General features: G+C 60.9%; 1 protein-coding gene across 4 annotated transcripts in view; it reads right to left on the bottom strand.

Moving 5' to 3' along the window:
• PACS2 (phosphofurin acidic cluster sorting protein 2) overlaps positions 1 to 13,673 on the bottom strand; it is a 72,903-nt gene extending 59,230 nt beyond the window's left edge. For all 4 annotated transcript variants that reach the window (XM_061181391.1, XM_061181387.1, XM_061181389.1 and 1 more), the window contains exon 1: positions 13,537 to 13,673. In XM_061181391.1, the coding sequence (XP_061037374.1) occupies positions 13,537 to 13,655 (119 nt within the window). In that variant the 5' untranslated portion in view covers positions 13,656 to 13,673. The remainder of the gene's footprint in view (positions 1 to 13,536) is intronic.
• Positions 13,674 to 14,168: the final 495 nt, after the last annotated feature.

The raw sequence follows: 14,168 nt of genomic DNA, 5'->3' as shown, positions 1-14,168 counted from the left end.
CAGCACCTCCCATCCCCCTCCCCCCTCCTCCCTGGACCAGCACCTCCCATCCCCCTCCCCCCTCCTCCCGGGACCAGCACCTCCCATCCCCCTCCCCCCTCCTCCCGGGACCAGCACCTCCCATCCCCCTCCCCCCTCCTCCCGGGACCAGCACCTCCCATCCCCCTCCCCCCTCCTCCCGGGACCAGCACCTCCCATCCCCCTCCCCCCTCCTCCCGGGACCAGCACCTCCCATCCCCCTCCCCCCTCCTCCCGGGACCAGCACCTCCCATCCCCCTCCCCCCTCCTCCCGGGACCAGCACCTCCCATCCCCCTCCCCCCCTCCTCCCGGGACCAGCACCTCCCATCCCCCTCCCCCCTCCTCCCGGGACCAGCACCTCCCATCCCCCTCCCCCCTCCTCCCGGGACCAGCACCTCCCATCCCCCTCCCCCCTCCTCCCGGGACCAGCACCTCCCATCCCCCTCCCCCCTCCTCCCGGGACCAGCACCTCCCATCCCCCTCCACCTCCACTGCTCGCTCTGCTGAGAAACGGGTGACCTGAGGCGAGCTGCTCCTCACAGCAGCCAACACACGGCCATTCCTCCCGGTACCCCCCATCCCGGCACACCCCCCCGAGCCCCCCCCAGCTGCTGCTGCTACGCCCTCTCCAGAGCAGGCTCCAGACCGGGTCCATGCTCACCGCACACCTCAATCCCAGCAGCTGGCCCTCCTGGAGACGCTGGGTCTTGGGCCCTGGCTGTCTGGGACGTTCTGTCCTCCGACCTCCGTGCGCCCCGGAGCCCCAGGTCCCTCTTCTCAGCCACACCACTGCCCTCCGTCTGGGCAGGCACTGGCCACACCAGGGCTGTCACCAGGCGAGGGGCAGGGTCACACTGAGGTCGGGCCAGCGATCAGACACACCGGCCCCCCAGGCTCGGCCACTTCCCACCACGGGCACAGTGGTCACCCCTAGAGGCCCCCGCTTCCCTGGTGGGAAGCCACCACTGCGTCTGCTCAGGTGGGTCCTGCCTCATGGCCTGTCCTCCACAGAGAGGCCCCGAGACCCCAAGACACAAGGGGGCGGGGTTGGTGCCGGCTGGATCCTCCCCCTACCGGGTGCGGGTGCGGACGCAGGGGTTCACCCCGAGTTCCCTCTTCCAACAGCAGAGGTCCTGGCCCCACTCGGTGGAGCCCGAGGTCTCCTCCCTGGGACAGGCGCCAGGTGCACCTGCTCTGCGGTAATGCAGCTGCCGTGGACCCACAGGCTTGCTCTCAGTGAGGGCGTACTGGGCCCCGCCAGTCCCCAGGGGACGCTGCAGGGGTCCCTGCTGTGGCCACACAGAGGGCCCCCTGGACCGCGCCCAGCCATCGCGAGAAGCCCGCTGAGTGGTTACAGGTTCTGAGGAGACCAGAAGGCTCCCGCCACTTGCCCCACCCCACACTGGTGCCCCCAGGGGATGCTCAGGCCCCCAGGCCCCTGATGCACTGCACCACAGAGGCCGAGCCTGGGGGTCCGAGCACCCTAGACTCCCTCAGAGCTCCTGGAGGCCCGGGGTCCCCTCCTCAACCAGGTCCGGTCTCCAGGACGTCCAGGTGCCAGGAAGCAAATCTCGAACATCGATGGAAATGCCAAGTCAGGCACACGGGCGCGAGAGGCGAGGAGAGGGTCTGGTCGGGGCCATGCGGGGAGGGGCTGCAGCCCGCCAGCCATGCCCAGGGCTCCTACAAACCACAGGCGCAACTCCCCGGAGGCCTCTGCCCATCACCTGGCTCCACGGCCTTCTCCTTCACAAACCCAGCGCACAGCAGCGCCACGGCTGCCCGCCTGGGGAAGGGGGCGCGGGTCAGCCTTGAGAGGCCTCCTGGGGGCGGCCCACAGCCGGTTGAGCTAGCTCGGGAGGAAACAGCTGTGTAACATCCTAGCTTCACCTGAGTTAACTCAACTCACAGCAGGGGGAGGAAATTAAACTAGAGCCTTGGACATCTGTAATGCTCTATTGCTACGAGCTTCCGAATTTCCCTCCCGCAAGGCTCTGGGTCCGGGTGAACCTGACACCCTTTCTCTCTAGATCAATAACATGCAAAAATGGGGCTGCCAGGCTGCATGTCTCCCTGAGAAAGACTCTCACCTTCACTCTCCTCTTACAGGGAATTGGAAAGACCCCGAGTAGGAGGGGATTCCCGAGGAACTCTCTTCTAAACGGTCTGACCAGACGCGGCTTCTTTTTATTTCTAACACAAACAGCCTAACTAGAAATCCCGCTTATCCTGTTGCCCACTGTGCCCTCCTTTATAGGAGCTGGTTTTCAGCAGGAAGGCGCTGGGCTGGGGCCTACGCAGCCGCCCTCTCTTGCCCCACGGCCCGTGCACACTGCCCCAGAAACCTTCTCTGCAGAAGGACGGCAGCGCTGGGCGCCTATCTTGGGTACAGAGCACGTGCGGGATGGGATGCCCCAGCTTTCCAGCGACCGTCCCCGAGCAGCTGGTGTAGCAGCTGCCCCCTCCCCGAGGCCTCTGCGGTGGCGGCGGGATGGAATGTCGGCCTGTCCGCTGAGCCAGGCCCGAGGCTCTGGGGGAGGGCGGCGTTTCTACCAGGCGCTGTCCCCCTTTCTCCAGGAGGCAGATGTGAAAGGGGACAGAGGTGTGGAGTTCTCTCCGCGGGTCGGGAGAGGCCTGGCTCAGCGTCCTGGCCGCACAGGGCCTCCCTACAGACTCGCTCCTCCCGCTGGGGAGGTGGGGGGTCCCCGTCTGTGCCGCGCTTCTCTCCTAGAACGACCTTCACCATCGCCCCAAAGCTGGCATGACACCAAGACTGTGGGTGACCCCAGCACGGCCCCAGCGGCTCAGGTGCAGTGGTCCTACCCCCGACCCCGTTACTAATAAACAAACGTCTGAAGCCTTCGATGACCTGCCAGAGCCAAGCCCACAGGTGGGTGTTGGCGAGCTGCGGCTGGGGGGTGGGGTGGGGGGAGGCATCAGACCCCCCCCGCTGCCCAAACCCTGACGGTCAAGGTCCCGTGTCCTCTGCGGGGACCTGCAGCGGGGCACCCCCATCAGCTCTGCCTTGGCTGCTTTGGCACAAACCCAGGACAACAGCCTGCGGGGCAAGCACAGGGCCGTGCTCACAGCGCGACCAGCCGAGGGCCCGAGGGGCGAGTGGCTGGTGGGGGAGCCGGGTCCCTGTGCCGCTCGGCATCTGTGTACAGCCCACCACCCGCCTGATCCCAGGGGCGGTCCTCCGGTGGCCCTGATGGGCCCAGACGTGTGCCTCTCCTGCGGCCTCAGGCCGTTGCCGCCGGACCCTCGGCCTGTCCCATGCCCCCTCCTCTGGGAAGCCCTCATTCTGAGTGGGGCCCACGCCCACCCCCCAGCTGGCAGCTCAGTCTCGCCCCATTCTCACTCGTCTCCGGGGGGCGGGCGCCTGGCGCTGCATCCACAAGCACGGTGTTTGGAAACATGCTCCGCACGGAGCTCACCTCCCGCCAGAGCCGGGCCGGCCAGGGGCACGCAGTTCGGGGTGTGGTGACTGTCACTCCCCATTAACTTGCCAAAGTGTGACAACCCTTAAGTCACACTGCAACCAGTTAAAGCAGAAAGTCCGGAGCCCGAGCGGGAATCAGCAAGAGACAGCGTGTTCCTGGGGGGGTGGGGGCAAGCACAGCGGGGGCACAGCCGGGGGGGGGGGGGACCCCGTAGGGACCCTGACCGGGAGCCGGCAGCAGTGTCCTGGCCGTGGGCTCGGTCACAGGAGCCCAGAACCAAGGACAGGTCTTTGCAGCCAAAGCTCACCCTGCCCTCACTGCCCGGCGCATCCAGCCTGGACGGGCAGGGCGGGAGGGCCCTGGGCCACCGCAGAGCGTGGAATGGCCACGCGCCCTCCACTCCCTCCCGTGACCCGCCACGGGGCGCCTCCGGTGGCTGTACCCAGCCGGCCCCTTGGCGGAGCTCAGGGAAGGAACCGAGGGGGCGCCCAGGGCAGCACCCACCAGGACACTCGCCCCAGCACGACACCTGTCTCAGGCACTTTCGGGCTCCTTGGAGATGCACTGTGTCTGCTCCCGGACAACAGGGACCAGCCCAGTCACGACACCCCCGAGCAGGGGGGAGCCCCCCACCCGGGTTCAGAAGCAGGGATGCGGGTGCTGGTTGCCGGGGGCCCCAGTGTGGTGACACTGTCCTCCGAGGCCTGAGGACACCTGCCCAGAGCCAGCCCTCACACGGCGGCACCTGAGGCCCCACGTGCAAACTGTGCCAGAAAGGCTCATCCCATCCTCTCTGCATCTAAAAGTAGGAAGATCCTGACTGGCCGTGATCCGATAAAAGATGACACACCATCGCTGCCGCTAGGTCGGCTGCAGGGCTTGAAAACGAGGCTCCAGTTAAGGAAAAGGTGCCAGTGTCCCAGCTGTCAAGGGTCGAAGGCTCCTCACTAAGGGTCTCCCCGTAGCAGCATCACCACTGCCCCAATGGGGACGCAGGCCCTACAGAGTAAAGCGGGCAAGGACGAGGGAGCCCAGCGCCAACTGCAGGAGCACGCGGCCCGTGCAGGTGACGCGGGGCAGAGGCGGTCGGAACCCAGGCCACCGAAGGCCACAGCCACGTCTGAGCAGAGGGCAGTGCCTCTGAGGGCCAACTCCCCGCCAACAGGGTTCCACCTTCAAGGGGGCAGAGACGCCCAAGCCCACGCTGCTCTCCTCAGGCCTCACGGTGTGTGTAGGGCTGCACGTCCTGGCGGCGGGGGCGGAGGGGGGAATCGCCCCACGGACAGTGGAAACGGAGCCAGCTGATGGCCAGGACGGGAGACAGGAGAGGTGCTTCCCTTCCTGCAAAGGGCAAGACCCGGTGCGTCTGCCCAAGGAGAAGAGGCCAGGCCAGGCTCCTTGTGACGCCTCCCAGCCGCCCCCCCCGTCCTGACCACTGGGGGGCGGTGGTCCTCACTGCTGGTGGACCTGAGCCCCCTGTGCAGACCCTGCTTGTCCCGGTCCCTCCCCATCCCTCCCCATCCTCTCCTGCCATCGGGACAAAGGTGCCCTGGGGCCAGGCCACCAGGAGCGTCCCTTCTCAGAACGGTAGCTGGATGCTGCCCGGGACCAGGGAGGTGGCGTGGTCTGGCTGGGGAGATGAGGAAAGGCCGGTGGGGGCAGCAGGGCCCGGCTGGCTGCCTCGCGTCTGGCAGGAAGAAGGGCAGATGCGCCCAGTCTGCAGCATCTCCCACCACCCTGTGGTTCCAGACGCCCCCCCAGGGCCCACTCTGGCCCATCCATGCAGAAGACCGCAGACCTCGGCCTTGACCTCCAATGGGGAGAACTGCCAGGCCAGCAGAGCTGGGCGCTGCGTGCCCACTGCTGCCGAGAAGGGGCTCCTGGAGAGCACACGCGTCTCACCCTGTAAAGCACAGAACACAGGGCGCTGCCTTCCTCCAGAGGCGGGCGGGGGCCGTGCAGGCTGGAGACACTCAGGAGTAGAAAGTGCTTTGCTAGAAATTCTGTTCTTCAGGACAGGGGTGTCCTCGCCATGCATCACAGCCCTCTGCAGAGTCCTCCTTGGCTGAGGACACATCCGTGACAACGCACCTCCAGGGCAGGAGGAAACTCAGCTTCCACATACGCTCACATGCTATTTTTAGGGCTACTTTCAGGGCCACCGTCTAACAACCCACAAGAGCAGCCAGGCGCAGGCGGCTGGGGGGAGGCAGCAGCTCCCACACTCACCGCCCAGCGAATCCTGAGCCCAAAATACCCAGCACCAGCGGGAAAGACAACTGCGAGCCAGTTCCCACCGAGACCGGAAGCTGAGGGGCCCGGTCTGGAGTGTCCGATGAGACTCGGTCGTACTGGCGGGAGGACACGCCGGACTGGTGGGGCCCGGGTGTAACAGCAGCACCAGGCCGCTCAGCGTCAGGAGCGCCCCCCATCCTGCCATTCCCTGCCCGCTGGCCCCTGAGCACCCCCGGCTCTGTGATGGGTCACTCTGGCCACACCAAGTGATGCTCGGGCTCCTGAAGGACCCTGAAGATCCAACCGTGATGCCTCCACGTGCCCGTCACAGGGGCAAAGACTCCCGTCATTTCTCCTGACTGCACAGCTACTCTCTGGAACAGTCCCCCAGCCCCACCCACCTGCTCCCAGACGCCCTTCCTCATCCGACCCTCCTGGGGTGGGATGCTGGGCATGCTGGGGAGAGGGAGAGGGGAGCGTGTTTTGGAGCCCAGATCCCGGGAAGAGAGGAACAGGCAGCGGGGCGACTGATGGGCCCCACCTGGTTGATGGGTCACTAAGCATCACATGAGATGACACCTGCCCCACGTGGCCACTTCCTTCCGCATAAAAGCCAACTCGGGAAGACGGTACGTTTACAGCACTGCGCCCACGGAGGGCTACTGCCCACCTCGATACCGGCCGGAGGAGCAGGCCACCGCCCAGGTGTGCGCCGGGGCCGGGCACTGCCCGGCACAGGGCGATCGGGGGCGCTGAATGGAGCCGCGCTGACTGCAGCAAGGGGCCAGGCCTCCCCCAGAGATGCCCAGCCCGCAGGCCTGGATAGCTGAGGTCAGATGCTTCAGTCTCTCCCTCAACGCGGCTCTCATCCCTCGGAAGCTGCCGAGCCCCGAGCCCACTCTCAACCCCCCGTGCTGCCCTCCCCGCCCCGCCTCCCCCCAACCACATGCCCAACCAGAGCTCAGCCTCCAACTAAACTCACACCCCCCAACAGATTGGTGACTTCCCCAGACCTCCAAACGAAGCCCAGGGTCCTGAACACGGCATCCTGTTCAACCACAGGCACGTGCCAAGTGCCACTCCATGCCCGCTCTGCGCACGGTGGGGGACGGCCGATCCCGCCTGCCCCGCATACCCTCCTGCAGGCTGGGGTGCAGTGGGACGCAGACATGCCTCTGCAGAAAAAAGGGCTGAGAACTGGCCACTGAAACAGGGACGAGCAGAGACTGCCCAGTGGCCGGTCTCAGTGACATCAGAGGGAAGGGCTGCCAAAGGGCCGGCGTGTTCCAGAGGCGAGCAGACAGGAAGAGACGACCACTGCAAAGAAAGTGCCTGAGAACTTCCTGGAACTAATGCAAATCACCAACCCACAGAGTCAACAAGCCCAATGACCCCAACTCAGGCACACAAGAGAAACCCTCACCTGGGCACAGCAGAGAGGTGACTGCAGAACCACTAGGGAGAAAGGACAGACCTTCCAACCAATCACGGCTGACTGACACTGACCTCCCAACAGCAGAACCGAGAGCCAAGTCGGGGGAGATGCTGCCCAGGACCCCACAACCGGGAGGACACCCTCCAGGACGAGGGTAAACGTTTTCAGATACACTGAAAGAACAGTTAGTTATCTGCAGATCTTCACTGAAGAAAATCCTAAAGACGCATTTTCCGACACAAGGAGAAAAATGATTCCGAGTCCTGAGATACAAAAAGAATAAAGAAAAGAAAGTGGTGAGAGTTTTGAGATTAATCAAGTATTAACAATATAAAGTAATAATAACCTCATATGGGCTAAAAAAGAAGACAGTTAAAATACTCTAAACAAAAGCATGTAAACGTGAAAGTGTTGGGTCAGAATAATGTGCTCTAAGGTCCCGGTGTTGTTCAGGAAGAGAATTTACAATTATCTTTAAAATATAACAGCAAGTATGCAATTTACAATTTATATGGTAACCAGTGAAGAAGTAGTGACAAGTTTCAAACTAATAGAAAGGGAAATAGAATAAGAAAAAAACGCAAAATAAGGTATGACAGAAAAGAGAAACAAATGTAAAAAATGTAGGACAATAATAAGCACAAAAATAAAATGGTAGACATGAACCCAAATATCAGTAATTTAGATAAAGGACAACAGACTGAATGTCCTAATTAAAAAATAAAGATTGTCAGATTGAATGAAAACAAAATCTAGATCGTGCCAAACAACCAAAGATACATGTAACCTGTAAAGATACAGGAAAGTTTAAAGAAACAAGGTGAGCAAAGATATGACAGGCAAATATACCCAAAAGAAAGCTCAGAGAGCTACACTGTTACCAAACCTTTGCTCTGATGAAAAGCACCGTCAGGTCAGGAGTGAGACACGCTGAACAGTTCAAACACCGGGAGGGATTGTGATTTCTAAACAGGACGTACCTAATGACAGAACTCCAGGAGAAACAGACAAAGCCAAGCGTGACCTAAAGGGACAGGTATCAAACATGACACTGCCAAATGCCAAACACATGACCCTTTTCAGGACAGACAGAACGTGTATGAACACTGACTTCAAACAGGGCCACAGAGTAAGTTACAAAGCATCGTAAGGACCTGGTGTCATACTGACCACCCTCTGTGACAACAACATAACTAAGTTAGAAATGAATAATGGAAAAAAAGAGAAGAAATGAATTCGGCAGTGGAAAAGTAACTAAGGAAAAAACCATATGTTTAGATATTAAGAGACTTTAAATATCCCATCATGCCAAAGAGAGAATAATAGAAATTTTTAAAAAGATTTTTAAACTGAAAGATTTTATATATAAAAGCTTGTGAAACGCAGCCAAAGCATTACTTATTTTGTATTTATAAAATCTTACGTGAAAGGAAAGGAGGAAAAATAATGAGCTATTTATTTTAAGAAATTAGAGCATCCAAAAAATTAATTAATTTATTTAAAAAAGGGCTTCCCTGGTGGTGCAGTGGTTGGGAGTCTGCCTGCCAATGCAGGGGACACAGGTTCGAGCCCTGGTCTGGGAGGATCCCACATGCCGCGGAGCAACTGGGCCCGTGAGCCACAACTGCTGAGCCTGCGCGTCTGGAGCCTGTGCTCTGCAGCAAGAGAGGCCACGACAGTGAGAGGCCCGCACACCGCGATGAAGAGTGGCCCCCGCTTGCTGCAACTAGAGAAAGCCCTCGCACAGAAACGAGGACCCAACACAGCCAAGAACAAATTAATTCATTCATTCATTCATTAATTTAAAAAAAAAAAAAAAAGAATCTGCCTGCCAATGCAGGGGACACGGGTTCAAGCCCTGGTCCGGGAAGATCCTACATGCCACGGAGCAACTAAGCCCATGCGCCACAGCTACTGAGTCTGTGCTCTAGAGCCCGAGAGCCACAACTACTGAAGCCCACGTGCCTAGAGCCCATGTTCCACAACAAGAGAAGCCACCGCAATGAGAAGCCCACGCACCACAACGAAGAGTAGCCCCTGCTCGCCGCAACTAGAGAAAGCCCATGCACAGCAACGAACACCCAACGCAGCCAATAAATAAATAAATAAATCAGAACAGGAACATAAAAATAAAAATAAAGAGCATAAGTGGAAAGAAATAAAGATACGAATATTCATTTTTTTAAAAAAATGATGAACCCTTGGTGAGATAGATCAGAGTGTGGACGACCATGTGCAGAAATAGTCAACACCAGGAATTAAAAGGGGACAGCTCTAAAGGTCCTGCAGACATTAAAAAAAAAAAAAAAAAAGAATATTAGGAACAACTTTTTGCCAAAAACTTGAAAATCTGGATGAAATGGACAAATTCCCAGAAAACTATATTTCCGAAACTAACTTAAAGTGGGGGTGTGTGGGTCCTACAGTCATTAAAGAAATTGAGCCAGGAGTCACACTTGCCCCAAAGCAACTTCAAGCTCAGGTATTGTACTGGTGATTTCTCCCACACATTCAAGGAGCAAACAATTCCTGTTTCACACAAACAATACCATGCAACAGTTCATTCTGCAGGATATCTTGGCACCAAAATCTGATAAGGGCGGTAGATGAGCAGGAGATTACAGACCCTGATAAGGGCAGTAGATGATAAGGGCAGTAGATGAGCAGGAGATTACAGACCCTAGACAGAGGTGCAAAAGTCCTAAGCAAAATCTTAATTTCAGTCTACCCACGTACAGGAAGGGGAACATGGCATGACCATGCTGGTATTTTTCCAAGAGTGAACGGTTAGCTTAATGCTAGAAAATCCATTGACGTAAATTACCACATCAGTCGTTAAAGGAGAAGGACCACGTCAGGCTCTTGCTTATACCCAACACCCACGCACAACAAGTGCAGAGTGAGACCCCCAAGGAGAAACTATCGTGCCGCCACCAGAATGGCTGGAATTGAAAAGATGGTAACACAGAACGTACACAGAACGTGCACAGAACGGCTGGCAGCCATGGAAGGTGGTGCCACCACTTCGGAAAGCCGGCAGTGTCTTCATAGCTGACACACCCCCGCCTCCCCTGCGACCAGCCATCCTGAAGACAAGAGCAAACGCAGCCCAAGCCCTGACCCTGGATGGTCACAGTGGCTCTGAACACATCAGCCCCGAAGGAAATGATCCCAACACCCACCAGCAGGAGAAGGTTCAAACCACGTGCGGATGCCACCAACGTGGAGAGGGAGCCACAGGGCTGCCGTGGGCGATGCCCGGGGCACCTGGCCGGTGCGGGAGCCTGGCCCCGAGCGCTCGACACTCATCTGCGGGGTGACAGAGACGTCCCCATCCTGCGGGCTGTGGTGGACCCGGGCACGCGGCTGCCAAAGCTCACACTTCCAGCTGAAGGCCCTTCTGCGAGTGTGAGCTCACCCTCCGTGGCCGGCAGAGGACGCCAACAGGAGGATGTGGAGGAACGTGAATGCGCAGTCAGCCTGTGGAAAGATGTCCGACCCCGTGAAATTAATTAATAAACCTCAACAGGAAGGAAAATTAAGGGGCAAGTGCAAGGGTCCAAAATGCCCCAGACCCCGCTGAAGCTGGCGGGGAAGGAGGCTGCTTTGGGAATCCCAGCAGAGGGGCAGGGATAGGAAGACGCCAGGGCCGGGGGTCACTGGGGAGGGGTGCTGTCCGCTCCCTCGAGGAAATCCACGAAACTGAGCCTGCCTCTGTCACAGCCCCGTGGGCCTGGCACCAGCTCCTGGGAAGAGCAGAGAGCTCTCCCGCCACCACCACGAAGGAAAGACCACAAGACAAGACCAAGGCCAACGCCGGGTGCACCTCAGGAGTCATCACAGACCTCGAAAAGACAGCCAAGAAGCGTGCATCATCAGAGGAGGGTGGTTTCAACACATTGCCGAAAAAGGATTACCAGTCCCTAAAAAGCTGCTGAGACTCAAGTAGGGGGGAAAAAAAAGGAGAAAAAAATTGGCAAAAGAACAGGAATTTCGCTGATGAGGAAGTACAAATGGCCTACATCAGTAATCAGAGAAATTCAAATTAAAACCACAATACCATTTCACACCCACCAGATTGGCAACAATTGAAAGTCAGGCAGTGCTGGCAAGAAGGCAGAGCAGTGGGGACGCCGGGGTGGGGGCCAGAGCTGGCATAACCGCTCCGGGAAGGCTCCTGGTGGTGACGCCGAGCACACGCCCCCCAAACCCTACTGCCGGCGGCAGAGGGCCAGTGCGAGAATGCCCGCCCACAGGGGTGCATTCGTAACTGGCCCAAACCTGTGGACAGCCACAGGTCCCCCCACAAAGCAGAGACACGTGCTGCTGTCTTACAGGGAACACCACCCCGCAGGCACAGCCATCAGCTCGACGCCGCTCAGAAACTTAGAGACCGGGCAAGAGGAGACGTGCACACGGACAGAGAGTGGGATCCCTTCTACATAAAGTCTCCGAGCGAGCGGAACGAAGAACAGCCTATCCAAGGAGGCCTGCTCGGGGGTACAAGCGGGGGACCCGCAGCACCTTGCGGGGACGGCTGCGCCGGGGCGGGGCCGTTCTGTGCGTCCGACCCCTGAGCTCTGCGCCTGTCCACCCCGACGGCTGCTCAGCCCCACGCCTACAGAGCAACCCGCCAGGCCCCGCCCCGCGCATCCCACCCAGGCAGAGCCGTGGACCCCCCCCCAACCCGCATCTAGCGCTGCACAGCCCCGCCCCCGCATCCTGCCCCGCCCCCGCCCTCCCCACACGCCCACCCGAGTGGGCTTCCTACACCAGCTCCGCGGGGGACCGACTGGGCCCCTCGACCACGCAGCCCCTGCCCACCTGCCAGCTCCCTTACCTCCCTCTGGTCAAAACTTCGGTGGTCTTTCGGGGCACCCCAGGAAGCTGCTGAAGAGGTGCAGGAAGGGGGGCAAGCATGCCCTCAGGGAGCGCCGTGGGGAGGCAGCCAGCGCGGGGGGGGGGGGGGTGTGACGATGCAGGGGTGACAGACAGGAGAAGCATGGTGGGGAGGGTCCAGGATGACCCTTGGGTGTGACGCCCGACACTGGGCCAAATGCCAAGACGGGAAGTTGGAGAGGGTGGGAGGCCAGGCCTGGGAAGGTGCCCCTGAGACTTTCCAGACAAGAGGCAAGCAGGTGGGTCTCCCGCGGACACCACACCCTCCCAAGGCCCCACACAGGTCTGGGAGCACCCATCCTTCCCACTCGGCACAGACAAGGCCCTGAGCCACCAGCCTCGTGCTTGGGAGGGCAACCCTGGCACCCGGCACCCTCTGCGTCCCCAACACCTGGCTCGCACACCTGTTGAAGGAGCCGTGGCAGAGCGCACCCCCCTCGGTACACACTGGCCACTTCCTCTGGTCCCGCCAGGGGGTCTCCCCAGGGAGAGCTTTTCCCTGCCGCCCCCCTGCAGCCCTTGTGGCCTGGTGTCCATTCCAGAACCAGGCCCTGGTGTGAGTTTGTCTCTCTTCCCTCTCAGCCTGGGAGCTTCCTCAGCAGGGACCACTGAATCAGGAAGAAACCCGCAGAGCTTCAAGCTGGCAGGAGGAGCAGGGAAGCGACAGGCCTGAGTAGAGTCGGGATGGCCATGGCGCTGTCCTGTGGGTGAGCCTCGTCCAGCTGTACCGCTGGGGACAGGGCATTTCCCCCCAAGTGGAAAGGGCAGCGTCCTTTGCGATGGCAAAATTAACAGTATGATGTAAGGAGCAGTGTTTATGTACAAGGAAGTCCCTAAATTACACAGCATAGTGCAAACAGGCAAGGGGCAGATACCCCACCCCCCGCCAGCAGGACAGAGGGGGTAGGGCCAGACCCTCAAAAGGACGAAGGATGAAGGAATAAAATTGTGGTCCCAGGTCCCAGATCTGTGTGTCCTCTGGACACTGCGTGCCCTGAGTGACTCCCAAGCCACTCAGGCTTGACAGTGTGGCTGGACGCGAAAGGAAATCTATGGTACCCGGTGGAGAGAGGAGACACCCTGAGTCAACTCCACCGTCACCGCAATGGTAGGCAGGTGCAACGATGCCGGTTGGGAGCTAACCAGGTAGGCGCCTCGGAGAGCCTCGGGGGACCGCGGGGCCTGAGAAACCCAGCGCCACTTCCTCCGCTGCACGGGACCAGGACCTCAGGGACCATCCACGCATCAGGGGTTGTCCGCACGGAAGGCGCGTGCCCGAGGTGGGGCGCAAAGGCGACGGCCCGGGGTGTGGGTCCCGAGTGGGGATCCCGGAGTGAACGGTTCCGAGTGGACTGTCCCGGGTGGGGGCCCCGGGTGCAGGTCCGGGGTGGCCAGTCCCGCGTGCAGGCCCCGGGTGGGGACCCAGGCGCGAGGTCCCCTGTGGCCGGTCTCGGGTGGCCGGCAGGTGCGCGCGGGAACAAAGCGGCAGGCGGGCGGCGGCGTACCTGGGCACGCAGCTGGGGCTGGAGCCGTCCACCTCCCAGGTGGCGAACAGGTTCATGGGCACCGGCGTGTTGAGCGCGGCGGGCGCGCCGGCCAGGCCCAGGCGGCCCCGCTCGGCCATGGCGCCGGCCCCGCCGCTCCCTCGGCGGCCTGGGCTGCGGCCGGGCCGCGGACGCGCGGCGGGCGGGCGGGCGGGCCGGGCGCGCGGAGGGCGGCGGCGCGGTCACATGGCTGCAGGGCGGCGGGGACAGCCGGGCGGGCGTCGGACAAGCCCGCGGGCGGCGACCAGGCTGCGGCCGCCCCGCCCCTCCCCTCCCGCGCGCGCCCCCACCGCGCTCCCCCTCCCCCGACCGCGGCGCCGCCTCCGATTGGCTGGGCGGGCGCGCGCTCGCCGCTTTGGGCCCAATCACGGCCCGCGGAGGGCTCACCGGAAGTGAGATTAAGCGCCCCCCCCTCGAGCCGGCGCCCCAGGAGGCGCCCCAGCCCGCGGCCCGCGGGAGCGCGCGTCCGCGCCTGCGCACAGGCCCCGCCCAGAGCGCCGCGCCCCGCCCCCCGGGAGAGGCCGGGAGGGGCCAGAGAGACCTCAGGGTCCGCCTGTGGCCCTGTGCCCCGCGAGCCCCCCAGGAGCACTTAT

The sequence above is a fragment of the Eubalaena glacialis genome, chromosome 2 (assembly GCF_028564815.1).
Source record: "Eubalaena glacialis isolate mEubGla1 chromosome 2, mEubGla1.1.hap2.+ XY, whole genome shotgun sequence".
NCBI lineage: Eukaryota > Metazoa > Chordata > Mammalia > Artiodactyla > Balaenidae > Eubalaena > Eubalaena glacialis.
Note: the sequence above shows the minus strand (reverse complement) of the source record. Positions and strands in the feature narration are given on the sequence as shown.